The sequence below is a fragment of the Lathamus discolor genome, chromosome 10, assembly GCF_037157495.1.
Source record: "Lathamus discolor isolate bLatDis1 chromosome 10, bLatDis1.hap1, whole genome shotgun sequence".
NCBI lineage: Eukaryota > Metazoa > Chordata > Aves > Psittaciformes > Psittacidae > Lathamus > Lathamus discolor.
Window position 1 is genome coordinate 12,460,340 of NC_088893.1, and position 13,698 is coordinate 12,474,037.

A 13,698-nucleotide genomic window follows, 5' to 3' on the forward strand; every position below is an offset into this window, starting at 1 on the left:
AGTAATAGAAACAGGATAAAATGTAATAACTGTGAGATCACAGAGTCAGTGATTAACAAGAATTCCTGCTTGTCACTTAGAAGTGACAAAGGATAAGAAAGCCCTTCATTTATTAGTGGGTCAGGCACGTGACATGCCATGAAAAAGCCAAAGGCAAGTCTTGGATGTACGCAGCAAGGTTTTTGCAGCAGAGGTCAGGAAGCTAAGAGAGCTCCATATATGCTAATTTAAAGGAAGACTGAGGGAGGCTATTAGGGGAAGGCAGAGCTGTCTTAGAGGCAGAGGATTGGGGTGCAGAGCTGCGTTTGTCCCAGGGAATAAGGCACAGAGGGGCTGGAAGAGTTTTTGTGGGCTTGTTGGGGAGGGAAAGCATTGCCTGAGCTGCACGGGGATGTGAGTACAGGCTGGTGATGGGAAGAAGCGGTGAGGGTCTCAGGGACGTGAACTGGGGTGCAATACTTATTTCTGATGGGAGCAATGTAAGGTGGCTGCAGGCCACAACCAGAGCAGGGTCATCCTGTGCTGGGTCATGTGTCTCCTCCTCATGGCTCCTTTGGCTCTAGGGAACTGTGGGGCTTTGGGTATTTTGCTGAGGTTAGTCCAGTCTCAGCACAGCTGAGATGCCCTGGCTGGGATGCAGGACACAATCCTGGGGAAATCCTCCCCTGGCAGAGAGGATGAGACGCTGGAAGCTTCTGAGCAAAGCAAAGGATGAGGCCAGTGGCCCGCTAAGGGCCTTACTGCAGTCTAACCAATGCTCTCCTATGCACAAAACAGGCAGAAAAGTACAAGTGTTGAAACCTACCTGTAAAAAAAAAAAACCAACAAATGGGAAGTGGGATGCAGTTACTTATCCTTTGTACTTGCTGTTTGGAATCAGCTATTGCAGTGCCTGAAACAGTTGAAATTAGGGAGGTTGAACCCCATGTTACATAACAGGGGAAAATTAACATGGTTTCTGTGCAGTGATTTTGAGCAGGGAACAAATTAATCATCCATTCTGCAAACAGACTTCCACTGCTCTTAGACTATTATGTATATTAACATTGTGCTTTTGTGTTTTAACTACTGCTTCTTGATTGACATGGCCCAAAGCGTGGTTGGTTTTGGGGATACTACTTGCTTTGTAAGTTATTATCTGAGCTACAATCTGGGAATAGGCTGTAGCTGTGTATTAAGTACGTTGGGAGAAGTGGGAGGGACTTCAATACCATATCAGTCACATCACTGGCATGCTTTGGATAGCTCAGCAAGGAGAATAATAATTAGTTGGAGAATAATAATTAGTAGAAAACTCCCAACACGTGCTGTGCAGGCAGAAGGACCCGTAATTTTTCTGACTCACTCTTCTTTTATATACTAAGTGACTGCTACTGCACACCCTCTTCTCTTGCCCACACCCAGGCTCTCCTGTGATGCATTTGTGATGCTGCAATATTTTTCTGGCAGGAAATGCCAGATTTCTAGGAACTGGATCAATAAGACAAGGAGGACAGGGTACCCTAACCACTGCCCTCCTTCCGCAGGACGTCTGCAGTGAGTTTCGCTCCCAGTTTGAAGCTGGTGGACGACTGTCCTGCACAAGGGAGAACGACCCTGTTCGGGATTCCTCTGGCAAGCAGCACATCAACAAATGTCTCATGTGCGCTGAGAAGTTGTGAGTACAGCTTCCTCTGAGCCACAGCAGCAGAGAGGGAAACCTCCGGCAGCAAAACTGCAGTTTCTGCCTCTGAAGCTGCACCAGGGCCATGCCTGGGAGAGAGTCCTGAATCCCAGTGGCCCTTCAAGAGAGGTTCTGGCAGTAGGGCTCCAGCCATTGCCCCTCTTCCCACTTCCCTTTCAGCACAAAGGGCCCAGGGGCAGGTGAGAAGCAGCGTGGAGTAGAGAAGGAGAAACAAGGCTGATAGAGAGGAAACCCTTTCCTAGGGGACTGTTGGGCATGGGCAGCTCCTGAGGAGTTTCCCACATGTGTACTTTGCCTTCCAGATGCTCTCTGTCTCTACTCCCATAGAGCATATGCAGCAGCAGCCCTGATATGAAAGCAACCACCTGGATCCAGGATGTAGCGTACAGTGGGAATGGTGAGGAGAAGGGAGAAGGCTTAGGGGTGGGAATTAGGAACAGGACCACCAGAAACAGGGACTGCAACGGGGAGGTGGTGCCTAATGTCACGACACTAGCTTTTATAGGGCAGCCTTGGGTGCTAGTGGCAGTCGCACTGCCATAGCAATCCCTTTTCCTCCTCTCCCCTTCTTCTAGAAAAAAGGAAGCCCAAAGAGGAGGTCAGTCTGGTGGAACCGGCCAGCGCAACAAACAAGCTTCAGGGAATACAAGCCAGGTGAGACAGAGCTCAGAGAATGGGGCTGGTGAGAGTCTGGGATCCTGATGGCCAGTGACTGTCCGTGGTCAGCTTGGGTGCTTGGGATGCTGGAACCAGCTGACGATGGGGGAGAAGCAGGTTGTGTTGCAAAGCCTCCCTCATTTGTGGGATGAACCTGTGCATAAGCATACAAAGTGGGCATGTCTGGACTTGAGGGAACAGCCCCTCTCACTTTCTCGGTGGTGTGATGCCATATGAGAGATAAAGGGCAGGTTCAGGCACCCGCAATCCTGTAAGACCTCAGATGATAACATTTGATGGGTATTAAAGCCAACAGGTGGGTATGGAGCAAACATCAAACCTGTTTCTCTAAGAACAGCCCCATAAATCTCTGGGTCTGGGAGGAGAAGGGGGAGGACAGAAGCTGCTTTAGCTTTGCTGCTTCTCTAGTTGTGTAAAAGTTGTTCCTGCGTTTGGTTGTTGAATGTGATCCTGCCCCTTTTGCAGAAGGGCTGCAGTGGTTCAGGGTCACAGCAGGATACGAATGAGAGACGCCCCTCCTCATCGAGCAGAGGGTAAGTTCAGCAGTGCCTGGTATGGCAGCCTGTCCCCCCAGCCACACCACAAGCCCTGGCACCAGTTTCTGTCCCCTTCCACCTACGTGTTTTTGCCTAGAGGTGAGCCAGCATGGTTCAGTAGCACGCAAGGAGCACTGTCTGGGGTAGAGAATTGAACACTGGTGTTTGGTGCTCAGTACGGAACTTCTCCCTACTGGCTGAGCTGGTGATGGGGAAGAGGCACATAGAGCGAAGCATGTTCTCATGCAGCCTTTGCTCCTTTTTGGCCTTGGCTTGCCTGTGTATGAAGCACCAGTGATTGCTGTGCTCAAAATCCCTCTTGGGACACCTTTTTGCCCAGCAAGCCCTGCTTCCTGGCAGAGCATACGTTTCTGCCTGGCCGTGGCTCACCCTCACCCGCTGGCTTGGAGTCAGTGCCTGGTGTACCACGTGCTTTTTGGGCACTGGTCAGGCACTTCTGTTCGTTTTGTAGCTGCTGGACCTGAGCAGGACCCAGCTGCTGTTTTTTTCAGAGCCTTTGCTGGGGAGCTCTGAAATTTCTTACTTTTTGGCTGGTGCAATTCCTTTGTCTCGGCATCCACCAAGTGACGCCAGAGCCCTGGGGAGGGGAGGCACTTGGGCTGAGCACAGGGCAAGGTTTGTCCTGCTGCCTCCCTGTTAGCGTGTGGCCAGGGGGTTTCTCGCCCTCTCCTGTGTCAGTGAGTGTGTGGATGCCATAGTGCAAGCAGCTCCCTGTGGGGGTCTGTGGGGAGGGTGGGTTTGCACTGTGCTCCCCTTGTTCAGGACGGGTGGTGTGATGAGCTGTCTCTCTGCTCTTCCTCCCTTCCAGCCCACAAGGAAATGCATCTCAGAGTGGTAGGAACTGCAAGACGGCGCCCGGCCGCAAGACACAGAGCAGGGACACCGATGCCTACCGGCTGGTAATCCCACCTCTTGCATCTCGGGTGGCATCTGCATGGGCAGAAATGGGGACCGATCCCATGGGGTGCTCTGCTGGTGCTGAGCCCCTGCCAGCTTCTTTCCCAGCAGCTCCTCAGGTTCTTGTTGTGACCCTAAAGATTCTTGGAAGGGTTTGAATGAGTGGAAGCATCTGTATCCCAATGATAGCTCCTATATCACCCAGTACAGAAACAAAGGGAGTGGGGCTGGATGTGCCCATATGGACCCCTCCTAAGCCAGTTTTGCTTCTGGGCTTTGCTCCTTATGGAAGTAAATCAGCTATATGGGTGCTGATCTCGAGCTCAGGCTGGGTGCCTGCCCCACACATAGTGAAAGTGGGGTGATGAGTGCCACTCTCCACATGTTGAAAAGGTGCTGACTAAAAGGCCATGGCCAGAGCAGTGTGATGGAGCTGACCAGGGGATGAGGACAAGATTGGCAGAAGGAAGGAGTGCTAAAAGGGGAAACACTGAGTGATAGATGATGCCTGTGTATGGAATAATGTGGGAGGAAGATGGGGGTGTCTGCTGTCCCTTGTCTCCATGAAAATGCAATAGCTTCAACAGAGCTAAAAGTGGAAAACAAGAAACTAATAAGAAAAAATAAGCTACCACCAAAAGGGAGACTAAACCATGGATCTCACTGCTATAGGGTGTTGTCAAGGGCTAGGATGACTAAAAATATTACCTGATATTTTAACCCCTCTAGTATTTGCATAGAGTGATTTAATTAACATTCTGGAAGGGAGTGGAAATGCGTTTCTGTGGACCTTACTACAAACTGCCTTAACGCTCTCTGAAGCCTTTTCCATTGACTACTTATAGAAAAGGGATATTTGAGTTAAAAACCCTGGTAGGTGTTTCAGGTACAGCAATTTTGGTGCATTCCAGAGGAGGCATGAGGTGTAACAATGCCAGTGTACTTAAGCGCTTAGTGGTATTTCCTGGTAGCACCGGAGGGGGAGTGGATGCTGATGAGCCTGATTGACAAGAAGTGATTCAGAGAGCAAATCTGCTCCTCTCCTCTTTCCAGGGCCACCTGTGGGCTTTGTCACGGGAATTCCTAAGTGCCAAAGGGGTGGTGGCACTGGCTGCTGGGATCGATGATGTGTTGGCCTGTGGTGGGGTGGCCGCCTGCCCTGGGCAGTAATGCAGGCACACGGGTCATGCTGCGAGCAGCAGTGTCTGGCACGTAGGAAGGCATCTAGCAGAGAACTGCAAAGGTCAGCGTTGTCTGCTTTCACGTCATCCATAGTTACCCAGATGAGGGAGGAAGCAACACATTAATGGAATTAGCAAGTGATGCTTAACTAGCAGGTGCTATCACAGCATCCCAACATCCCCATCCTCCCTATGCCACCTGATGTGAAACCTTCCTTCCCTCTGGGGCTTCCTGCTCTGTAGCACTGCTGATAAGCCATCATTTTGAGCTAAATGCGGCATCTCCAGGTGGGACAGGAGGAATGTCCTCTCCATCCCAGATGCATCTCTGCTCTGATTGCACAATTTGCAGTTGTTGCACCATGTTCTGTAGCACCTAGAGATGGAAACCCATTGGTCAGTCCTCCTTGATCTGTTTTTCAACACCCGGAGCAGGGGTGGGTGACCAGGCTGAGGAAGGGGCTGTGTGTGTGCCAGGCTGCAGTATCTCTGACCTCTGCTGTTTGAAATTTGCAATGACTCTGCCAATACCCATCCGGGCGTGCTTGTAGCATGGAGATCTAAGTGTGAGAGGCTTTTTGGGGTCCCTAAGGGGCTCTTTGTTCTTGGAGTTTGTCCTGGTTGTGCCACGTGTGGCTTGTAAGGAAAGCTGTGTCTAAATGTTCTCATCGTCGTGCTCAAGAGGAAACAAGAGGGCACCCTTAATTAGTCATAGCTGTTTGTATCTGCTTCTGTCTCTTCATACAGTGGGTGTCAGAAGTTGTGCTGCGTGTCTCACCACCCTCAGGCAGCGCGAGGCTGCTGCAGAGGGTTTTCCTTAATTTTGGCCAATGGGTTCTGTCTTTGTTCTTGGGGATGAAACATCATCAAGGCCCTGGTGAGGACTGGGGTCAGGCAGCAGTTCTCATCTTGTGGATCCCTGGTGAGAGAAATACACTTGCCCTGGGCAAGGCGAATCAGATGAGTGGGCCCATGCCAGGCAGGGCAGGCTCTGTCCCTAAAAGCTTGGCTGGCCAGTCTGACAAGAGATGCTATCTTCTACAAGCCTGGCATTGCTGGAGGAGTGCTGGACCTGCTGCAGGGCAGAGGGGCCCCATGGAAAGGCTTGGTTTGTAAGTGCTTTTAAGTCACGTAGAGGAGGGTCATGCAAGTGAACCAGCACCAAATGTGATTTCTTTCTTTCTTCAGCTGGACTGTGATCGAATTCTGCACGGGGTAAAGGGTGGAAGGATTTTCTGCAGCAAATCCTCAGAACCAGTCTGTGGCACTGATGGGAAAACATACAAAAATGAATGTGACTTGTGTTCAGCTGCCATGTGAGTAGGCGGAGAGATTTCAGTAATACAGGGCCATCCACCATTCCCGAGTGTCTTTTGCAGCACAGTGTTTGTTTTGATATATCATGACTCATTATCAAGTGTGTCCTTGGTGCCTTGCTGTTAAGCAAACATAGATCAAAATGCTTGAGATTAATCTGATGACAGCTAATTAAGATACACAAGTTTCCAGAGTCCCCTATTCCCTTTCTGCCCGATCATAAGATTGCTTGGGGACTAATAAATGCCATCACATTGGAAGTAGCATCAAAGTATTAAGGAGCCCACAGAGGAATGTCATCCCAATGGCAGAGTGTTGTGGCATTGCAAATGAATAATAAGCAATGTCTTGTCCTCACTTTGCAGGAAAGCTTCAAACTACATCACGGTAAACTATCGAGGTGAATGCAAAAAGCCTGCTCCTGAAGTGGTAAGCAGCATGCCATGGCTGGGCTGGGGAAACATCAATCTCTTTTTTTCCCCTTGTGAAACTCTCTTGCCGGCACTGTCTCGGCTTGTGGGGACCTGATCCAGGCAGCCACAATGGAGAGTGAAAAACGAGAAGTAGCTGTCAGGCCTAGACCCTGCAGGCAGGGTAACCAATGGTTTAATTGAATGAGCAAGTTACTGAACTAACAGGTTAAAGCTGTGCTCTGCAACTGCTCTTCAGCCACCTGGTGCAGCACTCTGCTATTGTCAGGGTCAGCTCAGGGCATCCTGCATGCTGTGAGGGCTCTGTTGTACCAAAGGCATTGGAGCCCCCCATCTCCTCTTTTCTTTCTTTTTTTAATTCTTCTGGGGCGAGATGTTGCTGAGAGGTGGAGAAAACTATCACCAAAGTGCATCTCTGCTGTGTATAGCACCCCGCTTCTTACTCCAAGTGCATGGTAGGGAGCCAGTCTGATCCCTGCACCTGCAGTGGGATCATTAGAGTCCCAAGAGTGGGATGCTTGTGGTCCAGAGGTTTAAATACAGGTTCAGACTTGGCTTTAATATATAACCTGGGCATAATCTCCATGTTTTGCCTGGGCTGTACGGTAGGAGTGTGACAATTCTGAGAAAACATCTGGCTTTCCTCCTGGGACTTTGGTGAGGACAGAAAGACCAGAACTGTGTGAACCATAAAGAACTCTTTTCCCAAATAATACCCAGGGAGATGGCTGGGAAATGAAAATTATTCACTAGGTGGCATGCTTTTGGGAAAGGTCTTGAGCCTTGACATCTTGTGTGATCCCACAGAGCAGATGAGTTAAACATTTATCAGTTGTGCTTTGTCTTTCCACCAATGGAAGCTCATCAGTCTCCAGCCCTTTGATTTGCTGCTAGGGTTTCCCAGTTTGTGTCTCTTGAGTGTGTGGGATGCCCTGCAGTGCTCTGGGAGGAGCATCCTCTGTATTGGCATGAACTCTTGAGAAGCTGAATATTAATCCTGAGGGAAATACTGAATATTGTTCCCTGAAGAGAATCAAAACATTGAGCCAGCCAAAGAGAAGTTCTGTAAAGTTTTGGATGGGAGCTTTTGCTTCTGAATACAAGTTTGCTATCAAAGTGCTTGTGGTCAACAAAGAGCTTTTCTGTGGGGTAGCCATCATGCATAGGGTCATGCCTTCCTCTGCTTGCTGTCAGGATGCCAGCAGGTCCCTGAAACATTAGAAAGTAAACATCCCAGCTCCTCTTCCCCTCTTCTGTAAAGCAGCAGAGTGCTCCCTGTTGTTGAGAAAGCTGAATAAATTGCAGTGCAGAGAGAAATTATTTTGCCTGTGATCATAGTGGAGGCCTTTACGTTTCAACCTTTAGTGTGATAGAGCCACTGTTGGCTTGTGTGTTCTGGGGCCACAGGGAGACCAGGCATTACACAAGCCTGTAGCTCATGTTGCCCAAGACAGATGAGGCTGGGCATACTTTGCAGCTGAAAACCAGAGGGGGGTCCCACAAAACTGTGCTTGGTCTGGGATTCCGTGCTGTTCTGTGTTTTACCAAGCTGTTACAGCTTTCCGGCCTTTGCAATTAGAGGAATACGCCATTTATTGAAAGTCAGACAGCTTGTAGCTGTGTTAAGTATCCCAAGGAGATTTGAATGCAATTAAAAGGGAAAGTGATAAGCTTTTTCCTTGGGGCAAGAAAAGACAAACCCCTGTGCACAATGGTTTGTTTTACTTAGGTGTATTATGTCACCTGAAGAATCAGACTGGAAATTTATAGAAGCTTATGAATGACAAACAGAGCAATGTTATTTTCAGCGCTGAAATTCATGGTCACTTTCAATATGATGAGTTATTCTTTCTGCTGAAGAGTCAGGCACTTAATATATGCTACTAAAACCCAGAGGAAACCAGCTGCAGCAGTGCTTTTGGCATCAGAAATGGTTTTAGACAGTTGCAGTGTGCAGAATGAAAATGCAAAGGGCCCCTCTTTAAGCTTTGGAGGAAGATAAGAAGTTGTTACCTCCAAAATGTAATATTTCCTTGAGCTGTGTTTTGAAACTATCCATTGAGGGCATTGAGTTGCCTGACAAAATGTGTGTCCAAGTCACCTCGTCCCTTTGCAGCTCAGTGTCTGCATCCATTCCTGCGGGGAAAGCTCCTACTGGTGGATTTCCACACTACCTTCCTGGTGAACACATTGCCTTCAGGGGGGATGCTTGTAGAAAAGGGTGAGGGGAGTGGGGCTTGGGAGAGATCTGACACCGAAGGGTGTATCTGTACAGTACTGTGGTGGAAAACCTTGCATGCAGGGATATCCAGTCCCCGGGGCCTCAGGCTGGCCAGAATTCAGGCTCACCACCTTCCTTGGGAGGTCTGTGCCATGACCAAATTCCTTTGATCCTGTTCTGCTTTACTGAAGATAAATGTAGGTTTGAGTCCTGGGTTTAGATATCTTTCTTGGTAAGCTAGCTGACCGGGAGGTCCTGCAGTGCTATGTCATATGGATGAACTAATTGTGTTTTTTTCCAGCGCATTTCACTTTCAATGCTGCATATCTTGCAGTTCCTGTATTTGTTCAAAGGTTTTTCTGCGATCCATCCATGCGATAGTCACCAATTGGTCAATAGGTCAGGGAACAAAGGGAATATCCAGTTTCTCTGTTTTAAAACAATCTGTTTTTTAACAAACAGACAACTCCCAGGTTCGCAGTGGGCAAGTCCCGGTTTTCTTACAATGCCTGTTGTTTCGTAATGCTTCTTTTTCAGATGGTGGAAAGGGGGCTGGGAAAGGGGGGAGTAGGTGCAAAGCAGGACCTTTCCCAGTCATATAGTAGGTGTGGAAAGCACCTAGCTTCAGGCTGAAATCAGTCTTGTTTTCCTAGGCTGGCAGCGACCCAGCCTGCCTACCCTGGTGCCAGGCTCTGCTGTAGCTCCATGTGGCTGCTGAGCTGGCCAGAGGGGCTGTCACACTGACACTAATGCTTGGCAAGTGTCACACAGAAGTGGTCATGCTTGGGGGTGGACTTATGTTTTGCTCTTTCTTTCCAGAAATAATGGAGCTCAGACTGCCAGCAAACACCAGGGATCAGCTGTGACCAAAGGTACTGAGACTGGCAGTGATTTACTCCCTTTTGTCCAGCCTGTTCTCTGGGGCTTGTGTTTCACAAGGGTTGCAGTGTCCTGCTTTGCTTGGACAGGCTGTAGGGATGGTGCAAAGGGCTCTTGCAGAGTGCTTTTCCCTCTTATCACAACCAGGGCATGGTGGGGCTGAGCCCGTGGGAACATGCAAACACTCTAGTGCTGTGGTGGTGGGCCCTACCCATTCCTTTTACCCTGCTCTGTTTTTTCAGTCCCTGATGATTGGGAAGGACACTGGCAGAGCAGCATGCTGCTGTCCCCCATCATGGGGAGGCAGGGGTGGCCTAGAACCCCTACAGAGTGTGGAAGCATCAGCTTTAAGGTTTTCTCATAGTCCTTTCTGGTCCCTCCACCTTCTGGCACTATAGTAATAAACTGTCTCCCCCTGTCTCCCTAGGGCAAGTAAAGGAAGAGGTGATGTTGATCATCAGGAGAGCTGCCGAGTCCCCGGGACTGCCAGAGCTGTCTTCATCCCCATCTGTGGCCAACGGGCCCTGTCTCGCTCAGGTGGAGGGCAAAGGGCTGTGGGGATGCAGCGGTGTCTTCCCAGATCTGCCCCACGCGTGCCGTCGCGGTCTCTGCTGCCTCGCTGTGTCTTTAACGTGCTTCTACAATAAAGATAACTCAGCATCTTCATGTCACTTTTCTTCACTGAGTCCCGCGGGAAGGACACACCAGTCCCCCCTCCAGATTTACACTGCATGTCCCTTAGGCAATAAGTAAGTGCAGAGGCCCCTGGGGTGCACCAGCTGCTGTAAATACCCAGTGAAGATGTTGGACCCAAGGAGGAAGAGCATGGTCTGGGGTTTTGTGAGGAGGGACCAGGGGTCAGGCTCTCTCCAAATCAGTGTGTGGTCTTGGGTCAATCACTTCACCGCCCTTTCAGCACTTTTTTCTTGTCTGTGAAACAGTTATTAAAAGATACTTACCTACCTCAGAGGGTTGTTTTGAGATTTTGATTGGTTTACATTTTGAAACTCGCAGAGGAAAATTGGTTTAAAAGCACTACAGAGGTTGGGCTGGCACTTTAGCTGTTGCAGTAAGTGTCCTCTTCCAGCATGCTCATCTGAGGCACTTGGGAAATCCAGACCACTTTGTTTTGAGCAGCTGTGGGAAGTATATACACCTTGACGGATCATGCGGGATGGTGTGTGGAGTCCTGCCCCTGTGGAGCTGGAGGCACAGCCGGGAAGGTCTCTGGGATCCGGAGGTGTGAATTTGTCCAGCAGGATTTCTTGCTCTGAGGGTGCAGGAGTACTGATGTCCTTGAGGCAGTGCTGGCTAAGCAGAAACCTCAGCCATCTTGGAGGCCCATGGACCTTCACTATGTACTTCTTGGTCACCCTTCTGCTTTGGCCTGAACTTCCTCTGCCAGACAAGACCCTGTGGGCACAAGGGCTCAGCCAGTGCTCACCCCCCCATCTTGCAGGGAGAGAGGTCCTTCCTCCTGGGTCCTGCTGCTGCTGGGGGAGGTGAAGTGGGAAGTTCCAGGGTGTTGAATGACTTAAGCTGTTTAATGCAAAGTATCATTGTTTTGAGATGTAACTGGTTAACAGACAGTTCTAAGTCATTTATATCTGAAACTGTTTTAAGATGGAGCCAGGTCTTTGAGCTATGGGCTCCCCTGGCTTGTTGGGGACAACGTATCTGAGAATGGGGTGAGATTTGCAGAGCCAGAAGACTGTGACGGTGGGTTAACAGAAATCTGCTGGCAGTTTGCACGCATTTCCTGTACTTTATAGCTGATACTTAAAGCAAATATGTTCTTTCTTTGTGTAAACTTTATGGCAGAACATTTCTAGAAGACCTTGAATGAACACAGACAGTGTTTGAGTCCATTTTACCTGTGACCTGATATGTAAACACTTTCTGTTGCAGATAAGGCTAGAGTGACTTTTTTCAGATTTTGGCATGATTTTACCTAATACCAATTAATTTTGCTCCCACCAAAGACATGGACTGTACTTTTCTTTTTCAATTAAGTTATCAAATCCTTTTTTTCTACTGCAGCTAATGAGAATTGATTTTGAGCTCTCAAAATGCTTACACACCTGTTACACTTTATTTCTGCTGATAATAAAATTGGATTTTATTATCAGCAGACCAACATAAATAGGTGTTAATATTTTATTTGTGGGTTTTTAATGTCAGCAAATATTATGACTTAGAAATAAATTATGAATGCCTATTGCTACGTGGAAAATCCCCTCGTTAAGTACAGTCATGCAGGGTCAAAGTCACCAGTTTGGTCCTGGTTAGCTGTTTTGGTGGATGTGAAGGTTTTCTGCCTTTGAGCTATGATGAAACAAGTAAATTCTTGAATGTTATTTATGCAGCCTGAGAATGATGACTATCAGACAGTAAAAACGTTCTGTGATGATTTCTGCTTGCTGACTCCTGCTAAAATCATGTGCAGGGACAGCTACATGATTTTATCAAAGCAGTGCACAATTTGCGGCTAAATTCTTGCACATGAAAATCAGAGCACTCAAAAGCTATTATGTTTTGTAGTGATTTCAAGCATTTAAGTTTTGAAATAATCACTCATAAACCCTGCATTAACTGTGTTCCGAAAGCAATGAGTTGATGAAGAAGGTGCCTCACTAGCCTTTTGTATCAGTATTTGATCACCTTCTGAGTTTCTCCTGCTGCCAGCAGAAATTATCTTCCACAAAAATCACAGCTGGTGATAAGGGATCATTAATCAGATTCCAAACCTGTCTGCTGAGGTGGTGCAGGACCCTGATTACCTAAAACTGCTGCTGTTCACGGCTCTACTAGAGGCAACAATGCGAACTCCTTCTTGCTCTCAGCAGCCTGCCTGGTCAGTCCCTTCTTGCTTCCAACCTCCTTTTGCAGATGGCTCTGAGGGCTCACCGATAATGTCTGTCCTGAGCAGCGCTGTGTGCGGTGGAGCAATGCGTGAATGATGCCACATGTTATTTCCATGAGGTTCCTGGGGAGGAGGAGGCAAAAGCTCAAGGTGTATTGGGGATTTATTCCCTTTTCTTTTCCATTTGCTCTTGGTTACCTTTTATGTTGCCTTCTAATACAGTAATGAGGTCAAAAGAGTCCTTTACAAAACTGGAAAGGTACCAACACTCTGGGGATTCTTTAGTTTGCTGTAAATTATGCTTTATTAAGGGCATCTTTTGCCAGTAACCACAGACCTCATGTGGTTCACAGAAGTTTCTGAGGTTTTGCAGAACTGGCATTATGAATCAAGAGCTTTGGTCTCCAGGCCTCTCTGCATGCTTGGCTTTTGAACTAAATTGTTCTCTGCAGGGACCTTGAGTCTCCTGCCTTTGTTTTTTGCTTATTTTTCTCTCTCCCATGAAAAGTGTTGGCTATTTATACTATTCTTCAGGACGTGCAAATGCTGCTTGTGGTGTACAGGGAAGGTTGTTGACTCTGGCAGGTGCCTCGGCAGACCTTGAACTCACTGTGGTGTTCCTCAGTCCTCTGCAGCCTTGTCTATTTGGAGCCTGGTGGTTCTACCCACCAAATCCCTGCTGGTCTCACAGCCAGGGTGGAGGGAGAGCCCGTGAGTGCTCTGGCCAGGGGAGCTCTCGTGATCTGCTACAGTACACAGTGCCAGACATCCTGCAGTTTGGAGGCGTTTGCTTCTTTCAGAACCGAGCTGTGACATGAGAGCCTGATGGCACTTGCTCTATAAAGCCACTCTGGGACTGCTGTAGAGCTCTTCTCTGGCTCTCCCTAAATCCCTATGATGTTCAATCCCACTAAGTAATTGCTGCGTAGGAGTACCTGGGGGTTTTAGCATTATTTGCCTTGATTATCACAACTTCTGTTCTATGGCCCA

At 48.4% G+C, this 13,698-nt stretch overlaps 1 protein-coding gene across 7 annotated transcripts in view; it reads left to right on the plus strand.

Annotated features, from left to right (window-relative positions):
* The window catches only part of LOC136019956 (serine protease inhibitor Kazal-type 5-like), a 110,594-nt gene extending 100,083 nt beyond the window's left edge, over positions 1 to 10,511 (plus strand). For 6 of the 7 annotated variants that reach the window (XM_065690610.1, XM_065690611.1, XM_065690612.1 and 3 more), the window contains 8 exons: positions 1,527 to 1,657; positions 2,260 to 2,338; positions 2,828 to 2,895; positions 3,728 to 3,818; positions 6,186 to 6,313; positions 6,680 to 6,743; positions 9,786 to 9,838; positions 10,273 to 10,511. In XM_065690610.1, the coding sequence (XP_065546682.1) occupies positions 1,527 to 1,657; positions 2,260 to 2,338; positions 2,828 to 2,895; positions 3,728 to 3,818; positions 6,186 to 6,313; positions 6,680 to 6,743; positions 9,786 to 9,791 (567 nt within the window). In that variant the 3' untranslated portion in view covers positions 9,792 to 9,838; positions 10,273 to 10,511. The remainder of the gene's footprint in view (positions 1 to 1,526; positions 1,658 to 2,259; positions 2,339 to 2,827; positions 2,896 to 3,727; positions 3,819 to 6,185; positions 6,314 to 6,679; positions 6,744 to 9,785; positions 9,839 to 10,272) is intronic. The other variant, XM_065690614.1, reaches the window with a different exon arrangement.
* The last annotated feature ends 3,187 nt before the right edge of the window (positions 10,512 to 13,698 follow it).